The 25068-nt window shown below is 43.1% G+C and overlaps 1 protein-coding gene across 7 annotated transcripts in view; it reads right to left on the reverse strand.

Moving 5' to 3' along the window:
* The window catches only part of abi1a (abl-interactor 1a), a 66685-nt gene continuing 41617 nt past the window's right edge, over positions 1–25068 (reverse strand). Inside the window, exons 4-11 of one of the 7 annotated variants that reach the window (XM_080794115.1) lie at positions 20082–20185; positions 18161–18307; positions 13403–13509; positions 9891–10037; positions 6592–6867; positions 3370–3456; positions 1429–1632; positions 1–634 (exon numbers count right to left, since the gene is read on the reverse strand). In XM_080794115.1, the coding sequence (XP_080650241.1) occupies positions 459–634; positions 1429–1632; positions 3370–3456; positions 6592–6867; positions 9891–10037; positions 13403–13509; positions 18161–18307; positions 20082–20185 (1248 nt within the window). In that variant the 3' untranslated portion in view covers positions 1–458. The remainder of the gene's footprint in view (positions 635–1428; positions 1633–3369; positions 3457–6591; positions 6868–9890; positions 10038–13402; positions 13510–18160; positions 18308–20081; positions 20186–25068) is intronic. The other 6 variants (XM_080794117.1, XM_080794118.1, XM_080794116.1 and 3 more) reach the window with 6 other exon arrangements.

Genomic DNA, 25068 nt, shown 5'->3' on the forward strand with positions numbered 1-25068 from the left:
TCATATTATAACACCAAAAATAAACTAAAATAGATATATATATTTATTTTCCATTTATCTGCATTTATCGATGAAGGGAAGAAGAACATTCTGTCATATCATAAAGAAGCACGTACGGCTGTGCAACTTATGGAGTCAGTCTGCTGTTAAAGGAGTAGTTCACGCAAGAAATTACTTGTTCTTTTCTATCAATTACACACACCATAAAGCCTTGAGTTTTTGGTTTTCGTCGCATTCCTGAGCCAATAATCATAAAATGCATTAAAAAGAAAAATATGTCTCAGGACAGGAGTGCAAACAAAAACAAAAACTTTCTCCATGAATTCAAGGCTCCATGAAAAAGAAGTAATTTCGAGGGGTGAACTATCCACTTTAATTTCTTCTGAGGGGGACGATATGACTGAATAAATAAAGCGGCGAGTGGTCTCGGCACGCTGCGGGCAGCGCGCGCCACCTCTTCAGTCGGCGTAGTGCATGATGGACTCCACGTAGTTACCCGGGAAGAGGCCAGTGGTGCCGCCGCTGACGCCCTCATACCAGCCGTCGTCGTTCTTCTTGATGATGTAGATGATGGCACCCTCCATGAACGACAGCTCGTCGTCCTTGTCCTTGCAGTAGTCGTAGATGGCGACCACTGAGGAAAAAGGGAGAGGGTGTCGTTATCGTTTCACGTTTTTAGATGATTAAGGCCTCGCTCACACTGTTGCAACATGCATACAACATTTGTCTTGTGTCTTGTCCGTGTTTAATGGCCGCCCCCCAATGCATTTCCAATGGAAGTCACATGGTTTGACAAAACATTTTTGTTTGATGCGGGGGAGGGGGGCACAACACAGCCATCAAACAAAAATGTTTCGTGCGGCTTCGTACACACATAAAGAACAACTGTGCTGTGTTCTGCCTGTGTTTCATGGTCGCCTGAATGCTTTTCCAATGGAAGTCACGTGGTTTGACCAAACACTTGTGTTTGATTGCCCCCCTCTCCCCATCACACACAACTGTTTGGTCAAACCACGTGACTTCCATTGGAAAAGCATTGAGGTGGCCATGAAACACGACAGCACAGAGCATGTTCCTCTGATATGTGTGTACGAAGCCTCAAACCATGTGACTTCCATTGGAAATGCATTGGGGCGGCCATTAAAACACGGACAAGACACAAGACATGCAACAGTGTGAGTGAGGCTAAGACGCTGCGATTCTTCAAAGGTTAGTGTAAACACTGGGAGGGAACATAACTTATTATGATTTATAACGCAGTAAAGGTGTTAACATACAGTATACAATTATTTAAAAAATCTTGAAAAACACACACACACCAGCATATCAAATGTAGGTAAAAGAAAATGCGATGACCCATAAAAATTGGACAAATGGGCGACGGCCCAGTGTTCGGGTAATAAGATATAGGGCTCCTTTTGAGCGCACCTTTTTCAATGTAGTTCTTGGGCGCCCACAAGGGGTCTCCGTCTGCGTAGGGGTCATTGTAGTGAACCACGGCCGCGTCGGGGTCTGCGTCCTCCTCCCCCTCCTCGTAGTCCACGGGAGGTGGGGGCGGAGGGGGTGGGGAGTCATCAAACAGGGGCAGATCGTCTGGAGGGGGAGGGGGCGGCGGAGTGGGCGTGTCTGCAACTGGTGGAAGAGCAATGGATGGAGAGAGAGAGAGTCAGATTATGGGTGAACATGGCTCATTAATATTCTTAGCTTATTTATTTTTTATAAATGTTTTATCCCGCGATTTTGTAACCTGTGAGTGGGGAGTGTTGACTGATGAATGAATATCAACATCCTAATACATCCTGATACTGGGGGGGTCAAATTATGACAGTCAAAAAACACTTTGTTTGAAAGTACATCCTGATACAAGTTTATTTGATATACCATATTATCGTGAGCATTAGTGATGATCAATTACATGAAGATGCATGAAGTCGTCCTTTAAATGTATGCTCTTATTTCATCCAGAGTATGAGGTTAGAGCAAAATGGTGACTGTGTGAATATTGTCAAAGGGGCTTTCCCCCCCGGTCATGTCGAACATATCAGGAAGAACTCCATAGGCCCTGGCCTGTACACATGGCATACTCCACATGCTACCAAGCATTTTGGTATAATAAAACGGCAAAGAAATCATGCATAATAATCTTAAAGGGGGGGGGGGGGGGGGGGGGGGGGGTACATGCAAAAGCGTGTATGCCAGGCAGCAGGAGATACATTGTGATAAACATCCTGCATAAAATTCCTCTGTACATTTCAACATAAAGCCCTTTCAAGTGTTTTATACTGTAATATATCCCTGCTGATTTGGCTAGCTCATGTTAATTAGTAAATGCAGTGGGGAAGGAAAAATCATAAGTCACAAACAGCTGATCTTCAATTAATATCAGTTTAGTCTGATTATTATTGGCATGATCTCATAGATTCTCCAGACATAAGACACAACTCAAAACTGTCAGTATAAAACATTGCATTGCTATTGCAAGATATTGGTTTGTATCCACAAAATGCCAACAGGGGGCAGTAGAGTGTACCCTGGAATTCCATAATACCACTACTTTTATTTTATAGAGGACAAGATCATCCATACACATTACATTTATTTTGTTGTTAATTGGAATGAAACTCCCAAAACAAGGATTTTAAGGTCTGCCAGGTCAGTTCACTTACAGAGCTTGTAGATTGGCGACTTGAACTATTACATTTTCTTTTTTAAATAGTTAATCTTTAAAAAAAATAGTTGATCAACAAGCTGTGCGCGACGCGTTGTGAGCTTGTAGATCGGCTAAGAGGTTTAAGGATAAGGGGTAAAGCACTGGCGAAAATAGGGCCCCAAGTCTCTAATCTGTGGTTACCCCCTCTATTTATTTGTAATTCTTGGAGCTTAGATGCACCTCTTCTTTTCTTGCCGTGCTGCTGCTATGACAACTGAATTTCCCTCGCAGTGTGATCAATAAAGGTCTAATATACGCGATGATTGAACCAGTCAGATACCTTTTTACGAACAAAATAGTGAAAAATACCGTCTTTGATGATTGCATGTTAGTAATCCAGCGTTGATGACGAGGGTGGGACACACATTCTAGTCTAGCCCATTTTAGGCGGGGAAAAGAATAGCAGATCTACAAGCTCATAGCGCGCGACCGAGTGGCGCGCTACGAGCTTGTAGTCTGCTATTTTTGAAAAAATCGACATTTTTAGAATCTGATCTCAGGTCAGAAAGGGCTAGACAGACAAAGACAGAGAAGGGGAACAAGCACAATGCATGCAGAGAGGTGTGTTGTGTATAGAGACAGGGGGAGGGGTTAGGTAGGACGGAGCGTAGGATAATGAAATCGATGGATGTCTTGTCTGGGCTCTTCTCTGCACTTACTGCTCTCCTGCATCCTGGCCACAAAGCCAGTCAGTGGGATCTGTGGAGTCAGCTGGGCCATGGGTGGAGGAGGTGGGGCGATAGACACTGAAAGCCAGCACGGAGAGAGAGAGAGAGAGAGAGAGAGAGAGAGAGAGAGACAGAGACAGAGAGAGAGAGAGAGAGAGACAGAGAGAGAGAGATACAGAAGAAAGAATGGGAGCGAAAGAGTGAAAGGCACAGGGAAAGTGTGTGGATGACATTGGAGAAGGGAGGAAGAGAAACGACAGCCAATCAGTCACCAAGAATGGGATAGGAGACCGTTAAAGGAATGGTTCACCCAAAAAAATTACATATTCAATCAATTACTCACCCCATGAAGTATTGGGGAAAGAAAATCCCCCCAAATTCCTAAACCAATAATAATTTATCCGTAGAGCAGCCATTGATTTATTGGCATAGGAATGAGACAAAAAAACTAAAATAAAATCAACAAGTTCAATGCTTCATGGCGTGCGATATTGATCGAAAATAAGTATTGTTTTGTGTGAACTACACCAAGTGCTTCCCCAATCCCAAGCAAACAATACTGACAGAGAAGACGGAGAAGAGGGAACAAGTATAAACCCACACAAAATCCCAGTGTATAGTGAGATTAGACAACATCCACCACACCCAGACAGCCAGTGGAATGTGAACAGGGGTGACACGGTGGGATTAGACACGCGTGCCGTGCGGTGACAGTGACACTGTGGTGCTGCTGCAAAGTTGGAGTGATGTTTGCTGTGACCGTGACGGGATTTCCTCATGGTATCTGCTGGTCACGGAGATTTGGACGATAAACTCCCGGTGGGATTAACCGCAGCGTGGGATTTGTCCTCGTTCACACTAAAGGGCATTAAGCAACGACTAGTCGACTAGTAAATCTACTAGTCGACCTTGTTGGTACTAGTTGAAGACTAGTTGAAGAAAAGAAAAAAAAGTCCCGATTTTGTAGGCCTCAAGATCAGGTAGATTATAGTTATAGTCACCAATGTACACAGTTTTTAAATGTACAAAAAAAAGAAAACCTTACTAGTGAACTAGTAAAAATGACTAGAAGTGAATGCCCTAGTTCACGCAGCAAAAGATATTGAGTGTTGATTTAACCCATTAAGATCTGAGGACCTGATTCTACAAATGACTTCTAAATCAAAACAGTTTTCTATGTCAGTGGTTCTCAAAAACTGACGCCCATCTAAAAATATTTTTGTTCTAGGGACCCCCAGAAGCAAACATTTGAGTTAAAAATGTTTGCTGTAAAAGAATATACAACTAAAGACTAAAGCAAATGGTTAAAAGCTAAAGGTGACACAGATGCGTTCCAGGTATTAACTCAGACTTGTTGAGGCGTGTGCGCTGTGCACCCATTTAACCCACCCTTGGACCAATCCAAACTAAATGACTACTTATGACCAGAGGGAGTCGCTGTTCTGCACAATACCTCAGTCAGCATGGCAACTAAAATTAGCCTGGCTAATAAGCCAGACAGAATCAGCCGTTGGCAAAAAAATCTACCTGCGGGCACACGACAGTGTGATTTGAGTCTGGCTTTTAGAATACCGATGAACCCAATTAAGTAAGTAAGGGACATGGTCAGTAATGGCCATTGAAATGTACGTTTTATAACATGACCGATCTTTATGCATTCGTCCAACACATTCCTCCAACTGTAAATAAAGAAATGTATTAATCACCAGGAACTGGGAACATATCAGTTCAGGGTTGATGCCTGTTACAGGTTCAAGAGTTAATTGCCTTTCATACGTTTCCCCTTTCCTTCCATTTCAGATGTCACAGTCTTGTCACTGTGACGCTGGTCTAAAATCGTACAGGTCGAGGTCTCCCCATGAGGTTCCAAAACACTAAGTTTAGAACACTGATGTGTTCAGTTAAAGTAAACCGCTTATCTCCATATTGTAGCTTTTTTCGCAGATTAATGCCCTACTTAATCATACTACAGCGTCACACAGGAGCATCAAAAGCAAGTCACAGGACAGAAGGAACCCAAAAATAACCCCCCCCCAAAAAAGAAAATAGAGAGAGAACAAAAGTCAGTGAACACCTTTGGATGCGTGTCACCTTGTACCACATTACAGTGGACACACAAAATCGTGTGTCTACCACATACACACACAAACCTGTGTGCGTGCGGGGGGGCTCAGCTATTGTCAGATATAAGAAGTGGGGGCTCCATGGAGAAAAGGATCAGAACCACTGGAAGGAAGTATGTGACTAATGAGATTAGTGCTAAGACGAAAAACAAAAGCTGTGTGCTGCACAGCAAAGTACTGTACATTATTACATGGGATAGGGAAGAAGAGTGGCACAAAGGAAGACTGGGCACCTCGACGTACTGTAAAATGTACTATTCTGTCCAAAATAAGTCTAAACCAACTACATCATTCTCAGACTTAAATTTACTGCCAACATTATTGGACACATACAGGTTTTGTAGCAATTGTAGAAATATTAGGCCTTATCAATGTTCAATCATGATCACACACACACACACACACACACACACACACACACACACACACACACACACACACACACACACACGCACACCACACAAACAGTCTCACACACACACAAACACTTTAGTTTTGTACCAAATAGCCAATTTTACATCGACGTCCCACTCTTCCTTAATGAATGTTACCCTTCAAAGTATGCTTTTAGGTGAGGCCAAAAAGCTGCCAAGTCCACGTCTATCATACACAGATATTGACTGTCTGTCTGTGTTGTATCTGATGGAGAATCCAAGGACAAGGCGTTACCACATCAATACTAAAACATCCCAACGCGAGACGAAGCAAAAAGCCTTAAGGCTGCACTTTCAGACTTCACAGAAAGCAGAAAGTCAATAATTCCTTCAGAAATTCAAGCTTGACCTTCAGGAGGACTATAGCAGCAGCGTTGTATTCAGTATTTATTCAATACCAACTGCTGCTCTGCCTTGTTATGTTTGCCTGAAGCCGTGAACTTTGTCTGTGTGGTCTACTGATGGAACATTAAGTATGAATGCACCTGAGAGCTGGTGCTAAAAAAAATATCCTTTGGCTTGATATCTTTTTTATATCGTCGGCCGCGACAGCAGACTTTGGGCGACAGACGCTTTCCAACACTTACCACCATCAACGTCGTCGGTGTGGTGGACCTTAACAAGGCTTGAAAATATGGGGGTGTGGGTTGTCTTACTTGAGTTCTGACCATAGCCCGGGGTGCCTCCATTAATGTGAGGCTGCTGTAGCTGCTGTTGCTGCTGAAGCTGCTGTAGCTGCTGTTGTTGCTGAAGCTGAAGCTGCTGCTGTTGCAAGGAGTACTGGGAGGTGACCGACGGCGCCCGCCTGTAGGTGCCCGTGGCCGAAACCATAGAAACGGAGGAGTTTGAGGAGTTGTGCCGCGAGATCTGCCGCGAGATGGTCCCGAACTGGGACATGGGAGCGGGGCCCAGACCCGGCCCGGGGGCAACCACTAGAAGAAAACACCCAGGAATGGATGGGGAAAGGATGGGGGGTTAGAGGAGGGGGGAGGGGCAGGGGGGGGGGGTCGGGGGAGGGGGGTTAGGCAGACGAGATAGGAAGGGGGATGAGTGGAGGATGAAAGAGAGGAGAAACAGAGTACCCGGAATACGATTAGTAAGATTGCAAAGGAACAGATTCTTATTTCACTATTTAACCACATGAACACTCAGTCCCTATTCTTGGTATAGGCCAAATTCTGTGAAAGCTCTTACAAGCTCACAATGCGTCATGTTGTGACACATTGTGAGCATGTAGATCGGTTATTTTTTGGCAAGGAGATTTTTGTGTAGAGTGTAAAAAAGGGAGGGTGCCAAGTACTCAGGGTTTAAGTGGTTAAAAAAAACATTGATCAGGTGCCCTAACCTGCAGAGAAGATTCCAACCACATCATCCACCAATGAGATCACAGGGAGAGAGAGAGAGAGCAATGGGGAAAAGCCAACATAAATCATTGCATTTTGGTAATAGTGTTAAAAAAGGCATATATCAGAGAGCACCACTGAACAACACAACTCCCCCCGAGGGAACCGTAAAATAGACCTGCACTTCAGATGCACTTAAGACTTTTAACCAGACAGAATGGCACAGAAGAGGCTCAGATAACCCAGAGAGAGCAGCAGAGGAAAGCTAATAGAGGCAAAAACACAGACTGCCCTTGGGGCTGATCTCGCAGGCTACGAACAAGCTCTGTTTTTAAGCACCATGCTCTTTCCTCTGAATTCTTGCTGTACAGTCACAGGTAGCCACTGTAAGGAAGCAAGACGGTCTGAGAGGTATATTGTCGAAATCCGCCCGATCGTGGAATCTATACCTGTTTCACAACGCACTCAAAGTTCTAGGGTAGGTACCCTCACCAAAAACATGCAGTTATCCTGGTCCACTATACTGCCTCCCCCAGGTCAGCTCAGGCACCTGATGGAGGGGAAAGGAACTTGTTGGAATAACGTGTTCCTTCCTACCAGGGTAACTCCCCCCTGTGAGGTGATAAGAAGCGGGCAAGTGAATATATTAACCCATATTAAAATGCCCTTCAAAGTGTTGAGATTTCCGCTGAGTTCACACGAGGGCAACAGGCCAACATTAGATCTTGGACCGTTCACGTGCTGCCATGCCAGACTGCATCTATTGACAAAGCTGAGCGTGCATGTGTGGTATGTGTGTGTGTGTGTGTGTGTGTGTGTGTGTGTGTGTGTGTGTGTGTGTGTGTGTGTGTGTGTGTTTGTGAAATAGAGAATAGGAGAAAGAAGGGCAGAGAGGAAGGCTGAGCGATTCGTTTTGTATTACTTGGGCATTTCCTGTTGACACTGCTAGATAACAGAACAGCCCCCGCACACGAGAGAAAGACTGTTCTGAAGGCGGTGTCTGTCCAGTCCAAGTCCAACCAAAGCTTTTCCCATCTGAAAACACAAGTCACTCTCCAAAAAAGAAAAACGCTTCCAAACACCCGCGTTGAAAATATTTGAACTCTCGGCGAGCAGATACAAAAATGCCGCACATGAATGCTACAGTATGTAGTGTATGCAACTACAGTATGTATACATATTGCATACACTAGCTATTGCATACAATTGTGTAGATTTTTCATAGATGGCTTCATAGACTTGTTTGACAACAGTATCATCAGTGTGTGTTGGATTCATGTTAACGTGTATTTTATCTTTATGTGACATTTAACCACCATTAAACCGTCAATACTTAGTAAACGTGATCTTTGGCTCTATACTTGGCTTCCTGTTGAAGACCCATGCCTTAAACTGCCATGGGTGGGACCAAAGGAAACAGGGACTCTAAAACATAGCAGCAGACAAACCTACAGATAGACTTCATGACTTTCCTTTTATTCCCTCTCTACCTTGTAAAGTAGATTTGCTATTTTAACGTGTTTGGCACATAACAAAGTATAAATCCCTGTTAAGGCGAAACATCGACAGCCACAAGACCTCATCGATCGGTGAACTGGTGTTTTCAAGTGATCATTCATGAAATTCAGAATAATACAGGAGAATTTTATGTCAACATGAAAGGCTCTTGTTACAACCATAATTACAAGCATAAGGTAGCTTATATAGTGATGACATAATACATTCTTGTGCCGCTCAATTATTTGCGAGTGAATGAATCTCACCAATAATAATATCATTTATTTGAGAAAAGGAAGAAACATTTGGGACACAATACTGTACCTGCATAGAAGAAGTCTCTAAATCTCCATAGGTGTATGCATTTTTGCATAATAAACTGTATAAATACACCTTCATCCAGTCTGTAATAAGGCCTACATATTATATATTCTAATTAATTGAATTGCATTTGTCTCACGGTTATAATATGCACATTTTACAAGTTGAACACTCAAGCCCAAACTTGTCGGGTCGGGTCGGGACAAAAAGGTTTTTTTAAGGTCAACCATACTGATGCAACTCAATGAGTTGCATTGATGTGGTTTACCGTAAAAAACCTTTTGTCCCGACCCGACCCTGGTGTGGTTTGGGCTCTAGGCTTAATAATATAACAGGCTATTTCATTGGCTTAGAGACTTCTTTGTGAAACGTATTATGATTGGAAGAGAATGAGGAAGTACCACCACCACCCAATCACCAGAGTGTATAGAAACACTGTGGACAGTGATTTGGACAGAAAGCCGGACCCCCCCCCCCCCCCCCCCCCCCCCCCCACACACACACACACACACACACACACACACACACACACACACAAAAGCAGGCTTACACATAAAACATCTCTCTTTCTCTCTCCCTCTCTCAAACACACACACACACACACACACACACACACAGACCCCCGCAGTCACAGACTCTCCTTCATGCATGGCTGTCATGAGCAGACAGACCCCCCCAGAGTGGACCGACGGCCGGTCATATCCACCACCCAGAGAGGAGAGGAAGAGGCTGGCGGTGGTCCGTCTCAGAGGCCTCGAGGAGGAGGATGAGGGGAGCGGGGGGGGGGGTCTCACCTGCAGACGGTGCTGCCACTGGGGGGGCACTACTGAGCCCCACTGGCAGAGGAGGAGCTGGTGGTGGTGGAGGAGGTGGAGGAGGAGGAGGGGGAGGGGGCGGAGGAGCGCCCGGAGGAGGCGACCATGTGGGGGAGGAGATGGGGACTGAAACGAGTCGAACCCCGGCCCAAACAAATAATAATGTTAGGTGGATGGATAGGCTGGCGTACTGTAGGTGCTGCTGGTGCTATTAAATCAATGGTCTTCAACCCTTTTCATATCGAGGTCTCATTATTTATTCTGCGTTAGAGCCACGGAGCACCATTTGATGAGATGTATCCTCTCCTCTGAGAGCCAAAACTTGTCGTTGAATAGGATTTTGTGCACAAGTCTATGCCGTATTGATGCGGTACCATAGGAGATAAGTGACTCATGACTCTGATGAAGACTGCAAGGTCGAAACGTTAGTCGTTTGTATACTTGGCACCTAAATAAAAGGCTCTAAATGTCCGTGCTGCTCCAGTCTCTTCTTCTTATGCAACAATTCGATCAATTGTAAATTCAGTAATGCAGATGTTCAACAATAAGTTAACTATTGAGAGCATCAAATGAAACCAGATAGACCTGAAAATAGGGTCCATTTGTTTTCATTTTACGCTCTCAAGAGTTATAGATTCATAAGGGTCCATTTGGTTACCAACTCTCCATCATTTAGCTGGGGACCACCTGGAACCCCCTCAAGGACCATTGGTGGCCCCCAAACCACTGGCTGAGTGCTGGTGCTGGTGCTATTAGAAATTATTACACGGCTTAGTTGAATGCTTGCTTCTGATTGGTCAATCAGTGTGTTATTTCTTGATAATGACCGTTCCGCTCTATAGCCTCTATGGCTGCGCTGCTTGGATTTGATGCTGCATCCAACATGACAGCCATGTAAACAAACACACCATGTCATTTACAACCAAACGTTGCTCTCAAGAATGTTTTTGAAAACATTTGAAGCGAGAAATAGACGATGGAGTAACCACAAATTGATTATATTTGATCAACTCGTGCGACACTTACAGTATGGAATACTCTCATATCATTAAGCAAGGAAATACCTTGTTCTGTTGTTACAACCCTTGGGTCAACTTATTAATAAAGTAGCCGTGCAATAAGCGGGATAATGTATGATGTGGCGGTAGTAATGCCCTTCAGAATGATTAAACACCTCAACTTCATTTAGACCCCTTATTTTTAGGGGGGGTACTTTGCAGTATGCAGCATACAGCGAGTGTTGCCATGGTGATTAGTTTACTGGCAGAGCGGTGGCCCGTTGTACACTGAAATAAGCGCACACACATACACACACAGGTTTGCATTATTATACCTGTGAATCGTTTTAGAACAACAATTAGAACAACAGCCGAAAAATTTACGATCTACAAGTCACAACGCAAGCTCGTATATCACCTATCTTTCGGTGCACGACACCAAAGCAAAACTAAGTGTAAAATCAGCCATAACTCTATCTTCTAATCCACGCGTGTGTACATACACACACACACACACACACACAACTCGTTCATAAAGAACAGCAATCTAAATAATTTCACGTTCAATTAGACTGGCTTCGTGGGGTAGAGTTAGAGTAGTGAGCATGTAACGCTCATGAATGGTTAATGCTACGCCTCACAGGAAAGTAACTCAGCACATTTACTGTACTTGAGTACAATTTTGATGGTATTTACCTTTAGTATTTCAAATGAGACTTTTTTTTTTTTATATATATATTTTTTATCCCACGATTTTGTAACCCATTTTTCACCCCTGTGTCAACTCGTCATTGACATCTACTGTGATCCTGGGCTCTACACACCCTCCGCCAACCTGGGGAGAGCAACGGACTTAACTCATGCTCCCTTCATGCCTGAGTGTCCAAGTTGCTCCTTTGCACCTGACAGGGGGGAGTTTCCCTGGTTGGACGTAGCGCGTGGAAGGAACACGTTATTCCAACCAGTTCCTTTCCCCTCCATCAGGCGCCCCGGCTGGCCAGGGGGAGGCAGTTTAGAGACCAGGATTACTGCATGTTTTTGTGAGGGTATCTACCCTAGGGGACACGGGGAGAACATGCAAACTGACACTTTTACTTACTCCACTACATCTCGGATCCAAATATTGTACTTTTACAGTTTTTTACTGTTATTAGTTACTTTGAAGATTTTTACAAAACATGCATTAACCACTTCCCGATATATTTCAGCCATTTTAAAATAGCCAATCTACAAGCATAGATCTGCTATTTCCAAAAGATTTATATACATTTGAAAACTTACTACTAACAATGAGTACTTTTACTTTAGGTACTTCAAGTACATTTTGATGCCAATACTTTTGTGCTCGTGCTCAAGTACATTTTGAACTCTGGACTTTTACTCGTAACAGAGTATTTCTACATTGCAGGATTGATACGCACATATACTCAAGTACAAAATGTGAGTAATCTTTTCACCACAGCAGCACACGCTTGGCCTATTTACAGAGCGAGGTAGCAAATCAGCTGTGCTTTAGAACACAATGGGCCAGGGCATAATCCCCGTCTGGTAAACATAGGCTTTGTGTCGTGTGCTCTTAAAGCACCACCCCTCTCCCCTCCCCCCCAGATGCAAAGTAAATTCATACTTTCAGTTACAGTCTGACGTCATTTAGTAAATGACATCATTTACACATCCTACATGGGTCGCGTTCTTTTACCCATTCTGAATTCCCATATAGCGGTACATTATTTTTGAGGGGCGCCGGCCACAGGTTTAACGTTCAATATTTGTTTAATAAACGCCATTGACAATGAAGGGGGAAAGTTATGTAATTTTGTCCCTCATTACGTCATATTGTCTCTTTATTTGTTAATGGCATTTAATGTTTGTGTTGGCACCGTTTGTTTTACATCACCATTACATCACCTAATCAACATGAGTTAGACTTTAATATATTAGCGCCCCTCACTTCACAAGGGTGTGATTTTTATTTTTTTATTTTCTGTCTTTATTGATAGATTAACAGTAGGCGGACAGGAAATGGGGAGAGCGATAGGGGGGGGGGAAGTGTGACACGCAGCAAAAGCTCGAACCCATATACTTTTATTCTATCTCGTCAAGTAAGAACTGAACAAAAATGATTCGGGCGGTTTTACTCAGCAATGATATTTTGATGTAGGCCTCTGGGATATTATTGTACCGTCAGACACTTGCAATGTTTGTGAAACACTTTCCAATAGGTTGACAGACACACTCAGCCCCTTTCTCACCGGGGTTGAACTGGGTCGGTTCTTTTTTTCCCACCTAATATTGAACGTGTTTCAGAGCTGGAACCAAAATATGTGCGCCGGTTCTGTGAAAGCACCATGGTTCCAAGAATCTAGAATGGAACCAGTTCTAGAACCAAAGTTATCTTGGTGGAAAAGGGTCCACACACACACAAAGGTAAGATAAGACAATAATGTTAAGCATCCTAATTTGACACATTGGTCACAGCTGTGTGTCTCTCACCTGGTCCAGGGTTGGGGAGGGCGGGGGTTGGCACTGCGATGGGCATGCCAATTCCACTGCTGCCACTGTTCTCCCTGCTGCCAGTGCCACTGCCTCCACTGCTACCACTGGAGGATGAGAGAGAGAGAGAGAGAGAGAGAGAGAGAGAGAGAGAGAGAGAGAGAGAGAGAGAGAGAGAGAGAGCATTTTCTAATTTAGGGCAATCTGCCATAACTACACACAGACGGTATCAAAGCAGTTAGCTGAGTTAGGCACACTTATACAGGTGTGCGTGTGCGTGTGCACACACACACACACACACACACACACACACACACACACACACACACACACTCCTGTGTCCCATTTAGAGGGAGAACATGCCTCTCACACACACACACACACACACACACACACACACACAGTCACACACAATTGTGCCATGCATGCCTTTGCATGGAACTCATGGATTCACACGTTGACGTATAGGAAGTCAATAAGCGAGACGACTGCCAGGAATAGCCCAGGAATGTCAGAATGTCCAGTATGTCTGAGCCTGCACCGCCCTGTGCGACCTCCAGGGGTCTCTGTTACAGCAGTGTTGCCATATCAACTTTGAGCTTTGTTTAGTAAATAATAGTTCCTGTTACGTTTCAAAGATATTTCACATTTATCCCAATATATATATATATATATATATATATATATATATTTTTTTTAAATGCTATGTAACGTATGTAGCTTTAAAGCATTCAAGTCGCTTCCTTTGTATTGGGATTGATTGCTTTTGCTTTCTCTTGCAAAATCTGGCAACACTGCCAGGTGATCTTGAGATCAATGGCGAGGCCTGCTATATCCTCTCTCTCTCCCTCTCACCCCCGACTGGCCCTGTTATCCCTGTTATCCCTGCTATTCCATTGATCCCTCGATCCCTCTCACCCTTTATCTCTCATCCCTATCAGGCCTTCCTCTGACTCCCCTCATCCCTGACCTGCAAAGTGATCTTCTTCCATCCCAAGAACCCCCTCCTCCTAATTCCTTCTGTTCCAAGTCAACCCCCTCCTGCACATCTGTCCGTCTATGCAACCATCTATCGCATAATTAATTGTTTTATCCCTCATTTGAGATCCATAGTAGAGCCTTATGGCAGTGTGTGTGTGTGTGTGTGTGTGTGTGTGTGTGTGGCGAAGACGCTGTTACCTGTACCCCTGAAGGGTGTGTGGGTATTTGTTCGGGATTTGCTGACTGCATTCTGTACGGCACCTTGTAAATATTTGTGTCCTTGTATTTGTATCTCTTATGTGGACATAAATAAATGATTAAAATGTGTGTGTGTGTGTGTGTGTGTGTGTGTGTGTGTGTGTGTGTGTGTCATGCATTTGCAGTGATTGGGATTGGCTATTTTCGGTGTGCGACTGAATATAAATCACCCTTAAAGGGGATAAAAGGGCTGAGCGATATCTCGTCTAGCTCTGCCATCAACACATCTTATTCCATTCCTCATCGTCCCCTCCGGACTCTATTTACTCCATTTCCTTCCTGGCCATCTTCACCCCAACGCCCAGCCCGGTTTTCTTCCCACTCCATCTCACGTCTTTCTTTCAAAATGGTCGTCTATGAAATGAAGAGCACCGTCGCCCTTTTCTGTTCCACCTACACATGACCCCTCGGCTCTCTCCCTTGGTCCTGTTTCACATGCAGCCTCACGCTCCAGAGGTAGAGTTTCATATAAATCTCATCTCAACGTCTCTGTAATGCACACCCACCCACTCACAAACTTAAGAAGCTGTCCAAAGCCTTCTATATATATATTTAAAAAAACAGAGAAAGAAGCTAAACTTGGCACTTGGTACACACACTCACTCATGCACGCGCACACACCCACACACCCACCCACACACAAGTACGTTCATGCACACACACACACACACACACAAAATCCAGGACTCAGCTGAGGATGACGACAAAGAGTGATGAGCTGAATAAGCCGGGCTGGCTCAGAGGCTGTGTAATCAAATAGCGATGGCACCGCAATAACGGAGCATGCACAGGCCTCGAGACCCACTCCCACAATGGCCACCATGGTACCACACGCTGGTAAGAGGGGAACAGCCAGCACCAAGTCCTTCTGGTACTTTTAATTAATTTAAGGCACGGCCACTGGCAGCATGCACAGATACGTTTAAAGCCTTTCTGAAGGCTTCGGCTTCCGTGCTTTGAGCGGACATGATCGACGTTGCCCTGTTTGCCGCCCTCAGACAAAACGAACTAAAAGTGCCAGAAGGACTTCGGAGTGCTGGCTATTATTTGCTTATTGTGAGTCTTTGTGAGCCAACTCGGTGTATGAGTAGCACGTCTTGGGTGTGGCAAGTCATGTGGTAGGTAGTGGTACTGGGAGCTGATGGTAGGTGTTAACACCTGAGGGAATAGAGAATAGTAGACTGACCAGATAGTGACAGGGCTGACTGACTAAAGTCATACTGATTATCTTTGCCAGAAATCATGATCTGTGGCAGAAAATACATTTCACATTCATTCATTGCCTGCTGCTACAGCGTGGCCATTTTCAACTAGTTTTGACCTCTAAATATACAATGAGAAGGAACTAATGTTTGACAATTACTCAGTATGATAATTAATGAATGGTGGCAATCACGATCAACAACTAAATGTGATTTATTATGCTATGCCAATACTGTGCAGTAATGCTGAACTATTCTGCTTCCATAACTTTTAATGAAGCCATTATTTTAATAGCGTGGAAAAGTATAACTCATGGACGCAAGCTCAGGAGGTATGTGAGAGAATGACAAAGTGAGGAGTGTGTGTGTGTGTGTGTGTGTGTGTGTGTGTGTGTGTGAGAGTGTGTGTCAGACATGCATGTGTGGGGAGAGGCCAGGGCAGGAAAACGAAGAGTGATGTAATATTTATGGGAATCACAGTCAGCATTACTGCCTTCTTAGCTAATGAAGTAAACTGCGGTCGCTCATAACTCAGATTTTCATGAAAGAAACTGTCGCCTTCTCCGACTTCAGCCATACTCGCATAACTCAAGATTCAAATTTCAGAGAGTCGTACTTTCACTGCTTCCTCTAGCAAAGAGCAGCAGTCTGCAGGTGTCTCCTCAGAGATTCAAACAGTGCTTTCGTTTCATTGTGTGAAATTGCTTTTGGAAAAAATCATATTACGATATTGATGTGCTTCCTTCTCATCAATTAAAGCTAAATAAAATCGCGCGCACTACTACAAGATTGAGTGGCTTTAACCTATGCTTATATGACATTTCCGACACCATTCGGGTTTTATGGAAGATGCTTCTGAATGCTCCAATCTTAAAATAATAACCGAAAATAGCCCATCTGCAATCTCTCAATGCGTGACAGAGGCATTGTAGTTCGGCTATATTCGCTGTGCAACATGCTTCCATAAAATACATGCTGTTTTCTATGGAATCAGTCGTGGCGACTGAGAACTTTAAGGGTTAGGCTACAGAGGCTACAGAGACACTCACTCTTTGTCTGTAGATCAAGAGAAAGTGTGAAAAGTGCTACTTCTGCAAAATGAAATACAAAGAATCGACAGGCTGTGCTTGTTCCGTCACAAAAAATAGATCCTGAGAGGGGGGGGGGGGGGGGGGGGGGGGGGTGCAGCACAGCTGGTCACCAGCCTTGTCTGAGTGCGCTGGCCTGGGAGTATATCTGTACAGTTTGTGCATAACAGCGTGTACATGCACTTTCTTAATAGCCACTCTTTGTACTTCCTTGATTTTTTTCTTTTTTTTACCTCTACATCAAATCTATTCACTGAAAATACCCAATTTTATTTTACAAGCTCAACATGTAACTACATTACATTGTGATGTGTCGTGAGCCTACAGATTTATATTTTTTGCCAAATTAAAGGGTCACCTATTATGACATGCACAGAATAGGGATGCCAGCTGCCAGGGCTGTATCACATGATATACCACATGTATCACATATACCTTTAGTATGTGCACGTCATAGTGCGTCTAAGTGTGACTGTGTGTGTGTGACTGTGTGTGTGTGTGTGTGTGTGTGTGTGTTGTGAGCAGCCAAGCAGTTAGGAAGGTACTGCTCAGTATGAGCTACCATAGACAAATCCACATTACTGAGGTGTAATCAGCACTGATTAGCTACACCTGGCCAACCGGGTACAGCTCCATGGACTAGTGTAGCAATTCAGTGCTGATTGCACTTCAGTAATGGCTGCGCCCAGGGCACCCCTTTGTGGATCCGTCTATAGGAAGCCGCCTTGTTTACTTTATCCATGATTTATGTCTGCAGTGTCTGAGGTAAGTCAACTATATCGTACATGACAATGTTCTGTCTCATAGGCACTTAGTAACCGGCTGTTCTCCTATCGTCCGACTGCATTGGCAGTGTTTATGTCCTTTGTACGAGGCGTTCTTGACTGTTTATGTGGACATATCTTATATATACACAACCAAGAAGTGGTGTTAACCCTTTCGGAAGCGTTAACACCCTCGGTGTTACGGAAGTGTTAACATCCACGCTCTTTGCGCAGTAAAATCCTTACAAACAAAAACACTCCTATTACGAGCCTCACTACAGTACACAAACTACAGTACACAAACTCACTACAGTACACAAACTGCTACTACGTACATGTGAAGGGCACAATAATGGGTTTCAAAACAGCTGAAACATGAATTGGAGGCCGTCAAATACCGCAATTTCCATCTTCACATTACCGCCGCAACGCAAAGTAGAGTTATGTGTGTGCACGTGCGTGTACCTGTGTGTGCGTTGCCTCTGGTTGAGGGAGGCGTTGCGTCCGGGGCTCTGCTGCTGGCCACCACCCAGGCGGGCGGGACTGGTCATGTAGTCGTTGGGCACCGTGGGGGGCTTCACCGGCTCCAGGGTCTTATAGGAGGCGTTGCGCCTGACGACGACCAAGAAAATCACAATTTCCAATTCAATTCAAAGGAGCTTTATACTGTAGCTGTGATAAAACATAGGTTTGCATTGACAGAGCAAGTGTCAAAAAAAAAATGCACCCACCACTGTTATGTCCTGACCTAGCTGACGCACCCCCCCACATGGAAATATAAATCTCATAAGCTATATAGAGACCTATATTTCCTATTTATCCACATATATGAACCTGAATATGGCCTTTTATATATGCAGCATAGGCTATATTCTGCATATACTTGCCATATATTGGCATAATATGTTAATATTTTCAAAATAAAGCCATAGCTCAGGTGATCATTAGCCTTTTCATGTCGCGCTTTTGTGCGACAATCTTGCATGATGAAGTAGGGCATTCATTTACATAAAAATGAAAAAGGTTTAAATAATGAACAGCCATATAGGAAATATCAATGGGGAATTGGAACGTGTGTGGCCCAGGTTGTGACTCGGTACCAGTTCAACTAACTTGCCCCTGCCCCCCTCAACTATTGGAAGTGTTGTAGGCCTATGTATTGTACCGTAAGCGTGCCTTGGGGTGTCACAAATCCTATCCAGTCTAACCAGCTGGATGAGCTGCTTGGTAATTGTTAAAACCCGACCAGGCATTACTCTCTGATTAGTGTCACAGACTGCTGCTGTGGCAGACAATTGCTGGGGGCCTTGGTGTCTTTCAAAAACGTTGTCATTTCTTAATACAAATAAGCCATATTAAAGCCTCTACCAAAGTTGCACACGGTAATATCAAGACGGTTGATTCAACAGGTACATTGTTACACTTCATGTAAGAAGTTTATCTTTACAAAACCCACAGCCACACTATCTAGTTTATTATGTACTATCTGTCTCCTCAAAATACAACAAAGTATATAGGGTTTAAGTTCTTAAGAAGGGCAAGAAAGTTGGGGTGTAAATAGTTGATAATCAATGTACGGTACGCAACAAAAAAAGAATCACACTTGTGTGAACTAAGTGAGCGCCGGCCACTGTATTTACAGTATATCGGCCACATGATGTCTTACGTCGCCATTTAGTACCCTAAACAAACATTAAAGTCCATAGACTTGACAAACAATTTATGAGAACAGTGCTCAGTCTACACAAACATTGCAATATCCTCTTGTGAAGCACTTTGCTTTTTGCTGAGGGAACCCGGTCTATATTTGTTAAGAATTTATCCAGATTCCAGAATCAATACTTCCATTTGAATGGCCAAATTAAGCACATAATTGAAAATGAAATCCCAAGTGTTGAAAAATCTATCTAAAGAAAACGTTGTTTCCAAATGAAGCATAGACTGTGTCACCAGTCCCACACAAGGACATTCACACAACTGGCCAGTCTGCACTGAATAAATACGGCATTGTGATTTGATATGTGTGGCTTTGTTCACAAACTGCACACATACTATAGTAAGTTACTATCCATAGTTGGAGATTGAATAGGCAGGCCATGCCGTTATCCGACACTACTGTATCTTTCAGGACAACATAACAGTATGTGCATGGTGAGTGAGTGAATGAATGAATGAAAAAGGTAGAATAGATTTATTTTTGCTTGAATTGCTTGACCCATGCCCATTGCCCACATAAGATTATTAATGAAAAAAATAAGAAACAGCAACTCATAATACAACCTGATAAACAAAAGAGTATAACTATATACAGTACAAAATTAGATGGTAATTAGAGGAAGAGACTGTCCTATCCCCAATCCGAGTAAAAAAAAAAAGAAAATCTTACCCAAGGGTGCCACGCCCAGACATGGGAGGGCTGGGCGGCTTCTGTGTGGGTGGATTGGTCCGCGATAGCGTGCCTCCCCTGACCGCCTGGTTGTTTCCATGCTGCTGTAGTTGGAGAAGACACAAACGGCACTGATTCGACACAGATGCTCACAGAGAGAGAGAGACAGTTTGTTATCACTACATCTACAACAGTAAGGATCACATCATGCTAGGGTTTCCCAGATATCAGCGTCTTTTTTACATCCCTGGGTGGTGTTATTAATCGTCGCTGTCGGGTGGAAACCTCCAAAACTACATGTCCAAAAATGTTACTTTTAAGGGATTACAATTCAAAAGCAGCAAAAGGTAGCAAAAGCTTGTGGAGCTGCTACTTTTGATGCTTTGTTTAGTGTGATAATGTAGTATAAGCATGTTATGTAGACAGATGCCATGTTAATTTGTAGACCTGGCATCCTAGTGTGTACTGTGTATAGCTTCAATATTTTTATTTTAGATTGTAGGTTCTTGGTTTACCTATGATTCCTAGATTGCTATTTTCTATGCATTTGATTGATGCATTACCTCGTGTTTACCTTGCTATAGCGCAAGTCGCTCTGAATAAATAGCTAAAGTATAACATAATGCCCCAAAAGGGGTTCCCATCCTGAATGGATTAACTTCATGTGTTTCTCCCCCTCCCTAAATTAGAGTTACGGAGATGAGAGGTTTCTGCCCGACAGAGACGTAATGATGATGTCACACTTGTGTGATGACATCAAGTTCTGGCTTGTTGCGGTTTGTTTCCAGCTAGCCAGTGAGTCAGGAGGCCTTTCAGTCACAGAGGAACAAGGTGTGGACCACTCTGGGTAGAATACCGGTAGATACCTCCGTTTAATCTCAACCAGTGGTGGAAAGCAAATAAAGTACATTTACTCAAGCCCTGCACTTTACCGGAGCGTTTCCAATTTCCAATACTTCTACCAGTAGGCCTACTTCTACTCCACTAAATCTGACTCAGAGGCAAATATTAGATTTTTTACTTCACTCCAATTATTCAAAAACAAAATTATTACTTAATTATTACACAACATACATTAACCACTTCAGTCCTATATACACAATATACTACAAGCTCACAATGTGTCGCCGTGCAACGTGTTGTGAACTTGTAGATCTGATATTACACGATGAACGTTCACTTGTAAGAGTATTTCTTACATTGCAGTATTGTAATTTTTACTAAAGTAAAAAGTACTTTTTCCACCACTGATTTCAACACGGCCTCAGAGACACACACAGGCCACGCCTCCAACAATGATCCTCTTGCGTTTGCGTCTCAGCAAAGCAAACACAACCGAGGCGAGGCGTAGTGGCGCAAGATAGGAGCACTTAACGTTTGCATTTTTCATAACGTGTGCCATGCTGCATTAAACCAGAGTAATAGATCCAACATGAATAAATCACACAGATTAAAATGACATTACATGTATAGATAATCTGGGAAACCCACAAGCATGGAGGATAGGACTACAACATGAGTAAGAAGACCTAGAATGTACGTTTGGGTACATGTAGCCAGGACTGGATTTATAAATTAATAAGGGAGAGAGAGGTTGAGGCGGGGTTATGAGGGAGGACATGACAACTATTATGCTGGATTCTTGGCTAGGTAGACTATGAATTTGTTAATAGGACATGTAAAGGACTACAATAGCCAAAAAGGAGGGGGGGATTTACTATTGGATGAAGGGGGGTGTGGGGAAGTCCATCAGTAACAGACACTATGGGTCATGATGTGACAGACCGGACTTACCTTGGCTTTTAGCCACTTAGCGCGGGCGAAGGGAAAATACAAATCAACAGGAAAGAGAGACAGAAAAACATTACACGTCAACATGGCTGTGCTGTGTCACAATAATGGATAAGCAGACCACACAGTATTCCTTATTTACACTGAGCAAACATTTAGCAAGACCTGAACAGGTCAATGGTTATGATCAGTCAAACTGCCAAAAAGAGTTCCTGATTTATTTGTTTAAACCACTGTAACAGTCACATGATTAGAATAAATACTCTGTTAATCTGTCTACCTCAGCTATTATTTGTTTTTGCACAGGCAGGGAAAACAGGTTTTTCAAAGTCTGGGCTGAGATTTTCTTTGTCATCCAACTCCCACGAAGAAAATTATATACAAATATGCACTTGGAATGTGACTTCTGGTTTGAGCTCCAATTTATTTAATTGCATAGTTTAGTCATTGGGCACGGAATAAAGCATAGATAAAATATTGCACGTGTGTGTGTGTGTGTGTGTGTGTGTGTTTGTGTGTGTGTGTGTGTGTGTGTGTGTGTACAAGTGCCGTTTCCTAAACAATTAACACAATATTGTTCCTGCTGCAATTTTACATACTGCCAACCAGGTGAATAAATCACAGACTTTGCTTTCATGAAATATCCGAAACAAGAGGTTTTGTTTCCATATTGTATGATTTATTAGAATCTAGTTATGGGACCTTGGCTGTCGATACTGTATGGAGGAATGACATACCAAATCTAGATCCAGATTGGAGCTGGGATACAGTGTGGTCCAATGTTGTCCTGTCTTCTAGGAATCCTGATCATCAACAAATTCATCTAAATTTTGTTCATCGGACATACTTAACCCCCCGCAGATTGTGTGCTATGCGGATTTTAAATAATCACAACTGCACTTTCTGCACTCCGAACACTATAGGTACATTCTTTCATATGGTGTGGGAGTGTCCGAGTGTCCTCACATTTTGGAATTTGGTTGCTGCTAAACTTTCAATTATTCTACAAATTAACATTACACCCTCCCCATCTCTATTCTTATTAAAGGATGTATCCCAATTGCCATTAAATAATACCCGTATTCGTGTCTTCTTTGCTGGCGTAACGGCCGCAAAGAAGATGGTTGCTTCGCACTGGAAACCACCTCATACATTGACGTTTCGCCAATGGGCTTTGACCTTTCTAGATATCATCTATATGGAATTGTCAACAGCAAGATTGCACGGAGCGAAAGAAGTAAACATTGATATTTGGTCTGATATTGCAGATATGGTTAAGGACATGATTTAGTCATTATTATTTATTTATTTTTCCCTATTGCACAGTGGTAGGAGTCCTGACATTTTGTGACATCTTTGGTCCCGGGGGGAGGGGTGGGTGGGATTGTCTGTTTGTTGTTTGTTTTTGTGTTCTTTTGCTGTTATGTTTTGTTTTCTTTATTTTATTTAATTCATGATGTTAACATGTTTTATTCTTAAATAAATAATGATTCTTAAATAAAAAACCAAAAAATGAAATATCCGATATGGAAGATATTTCTAGTTTTACCACTTCAAATACTCCAATCTAAAAATACATCTAGTTTGACCACTTCAAATCTAAAAATACAAATAAAAAAAAGCCTTTCTACAAGTACGTATTGAGAGCTTGCAGATCGGCTATTTTTGCTGCACAACATGCTTCCATAGAAGACATGCTGATTGTACATGAGTGAGCTAGAGCTGGTCTCTAAACCAGTCAAACGATGCATGGTGAAATCTCAATATCATGGGACTCACTTCGCAGTTTAGTACAGGTCAAGTGGCTCATCTATAATGCAAGGCTCCCTGCTGACCTGACAGAAAGCATGAAGTGTAGTGTCCCTCGCTAGAGAGTAGACCACAGGGGAGAGAAAGCAAGAATACAACCAAAATAGAGCTATTCAGCTAGCAGGCCGAGGACCTCTGCGTCTTTAGAAATAGACAATGAAATGGTTTCGGGGGTAGCTTTGAATGCAATAGGCTCCATGTACAGCAGCCATATTGGAAATAAAATCCTTCCTTCACAGGTGTTACCAAAGACACTAATGAAGGCTCTGTTCTATTTCATGTAGCACAGTATGGGGTTCTCAAACCTTTAAATTTCAAGGACCCCATAGCTCTCAGAGTTACACAGCTTTAAGGGGAGATTTGGAACCCCCTCAAGGAACCATGAGAATCCCTGGACCACACTTTGAGACCCACTGGTGTTTCATGCACAATATCAGAAACACTGATGGTGCGTTCACACGGGCAGACGCAAAGATGGATGGGATGGGATTATCATTTGGAGCAGCTACATGCAGCATTGCGTTTTGCATCGTCATGTCGCTGGCTTCAATTGACAATGAATGGTAGACTGTGTTGTTGTGTCTTCCCGTGTGAACGCAACACGACTCGGTTTGACCAGAATGGAACAGAGCCGTCAATTAGTATCATTGGTAAGACGTGAAGTCCCACTTTCTCTCCAAAGTGACTGCTGTGCATAGAGCCTAAAGTCATGGTGCCAGATAGATATCAGTTCTGCGCATGATTAAATGTAATATCTAGGCCAGGCCTTGGCGGGTCGACTGCCCCGCACTTATCTCAACGACGGCAAAATACTGGATGTAGTTTTATCTACGGCACGTGACTCAAGTTGTCTATGAGCGCAACAAGCTTTTCAGTAGCAGCTGAGCTCCATTATGGACTATCAGGTTCAAATTAAGCTTGTCATCAAGATCAAAATTGATTATTAAGATTATTATTTATGTAATAAGAGTATTATTGTGTCAAATCACGTTTAAAACGGAGGGGGATGTCTGTTGGTGCGCACTCGCACGCACACAGTATTTTTAAGGTTTCCATTTAAGATGAGATATAGTTTTCAATTGCACCTACCTAAAAATATATATTAGTCATTTATTTAACAATTTATACATTGTGTCAATAAAATAAAATATGGTAAGGCCAAACATTTCCAGAGGTCCAAGTAATCAACGGTGAAGTGTTCCAACAAATAAATCCCTCCCAAACAAATAAATTACAGAACTAACCAGAATGAGAGACACCGACCGCATATTCTTCCATTCCATTTACAAGAAAGCATGACAGTGGCTGATACGTGTGCCAACAATGTCATGAATAATGTGATTACAGATTCTGTGAGCCAGAGATTATTCAGAGATGTGGAGACGAG

Source organism: Protomyctophum bolini, assembly GCF_963924005.1.
Source record: "Protomyctophum bolini genome assembly, chromosome: 21".
NCBI classification, from domain to species: domain Eukaryota; kingdom Metazoa; phylum Chordata; class Actinopteri; order Myctophiformes; family Myctophidae; genus Protomyctophum; species Protomyctophum bolini.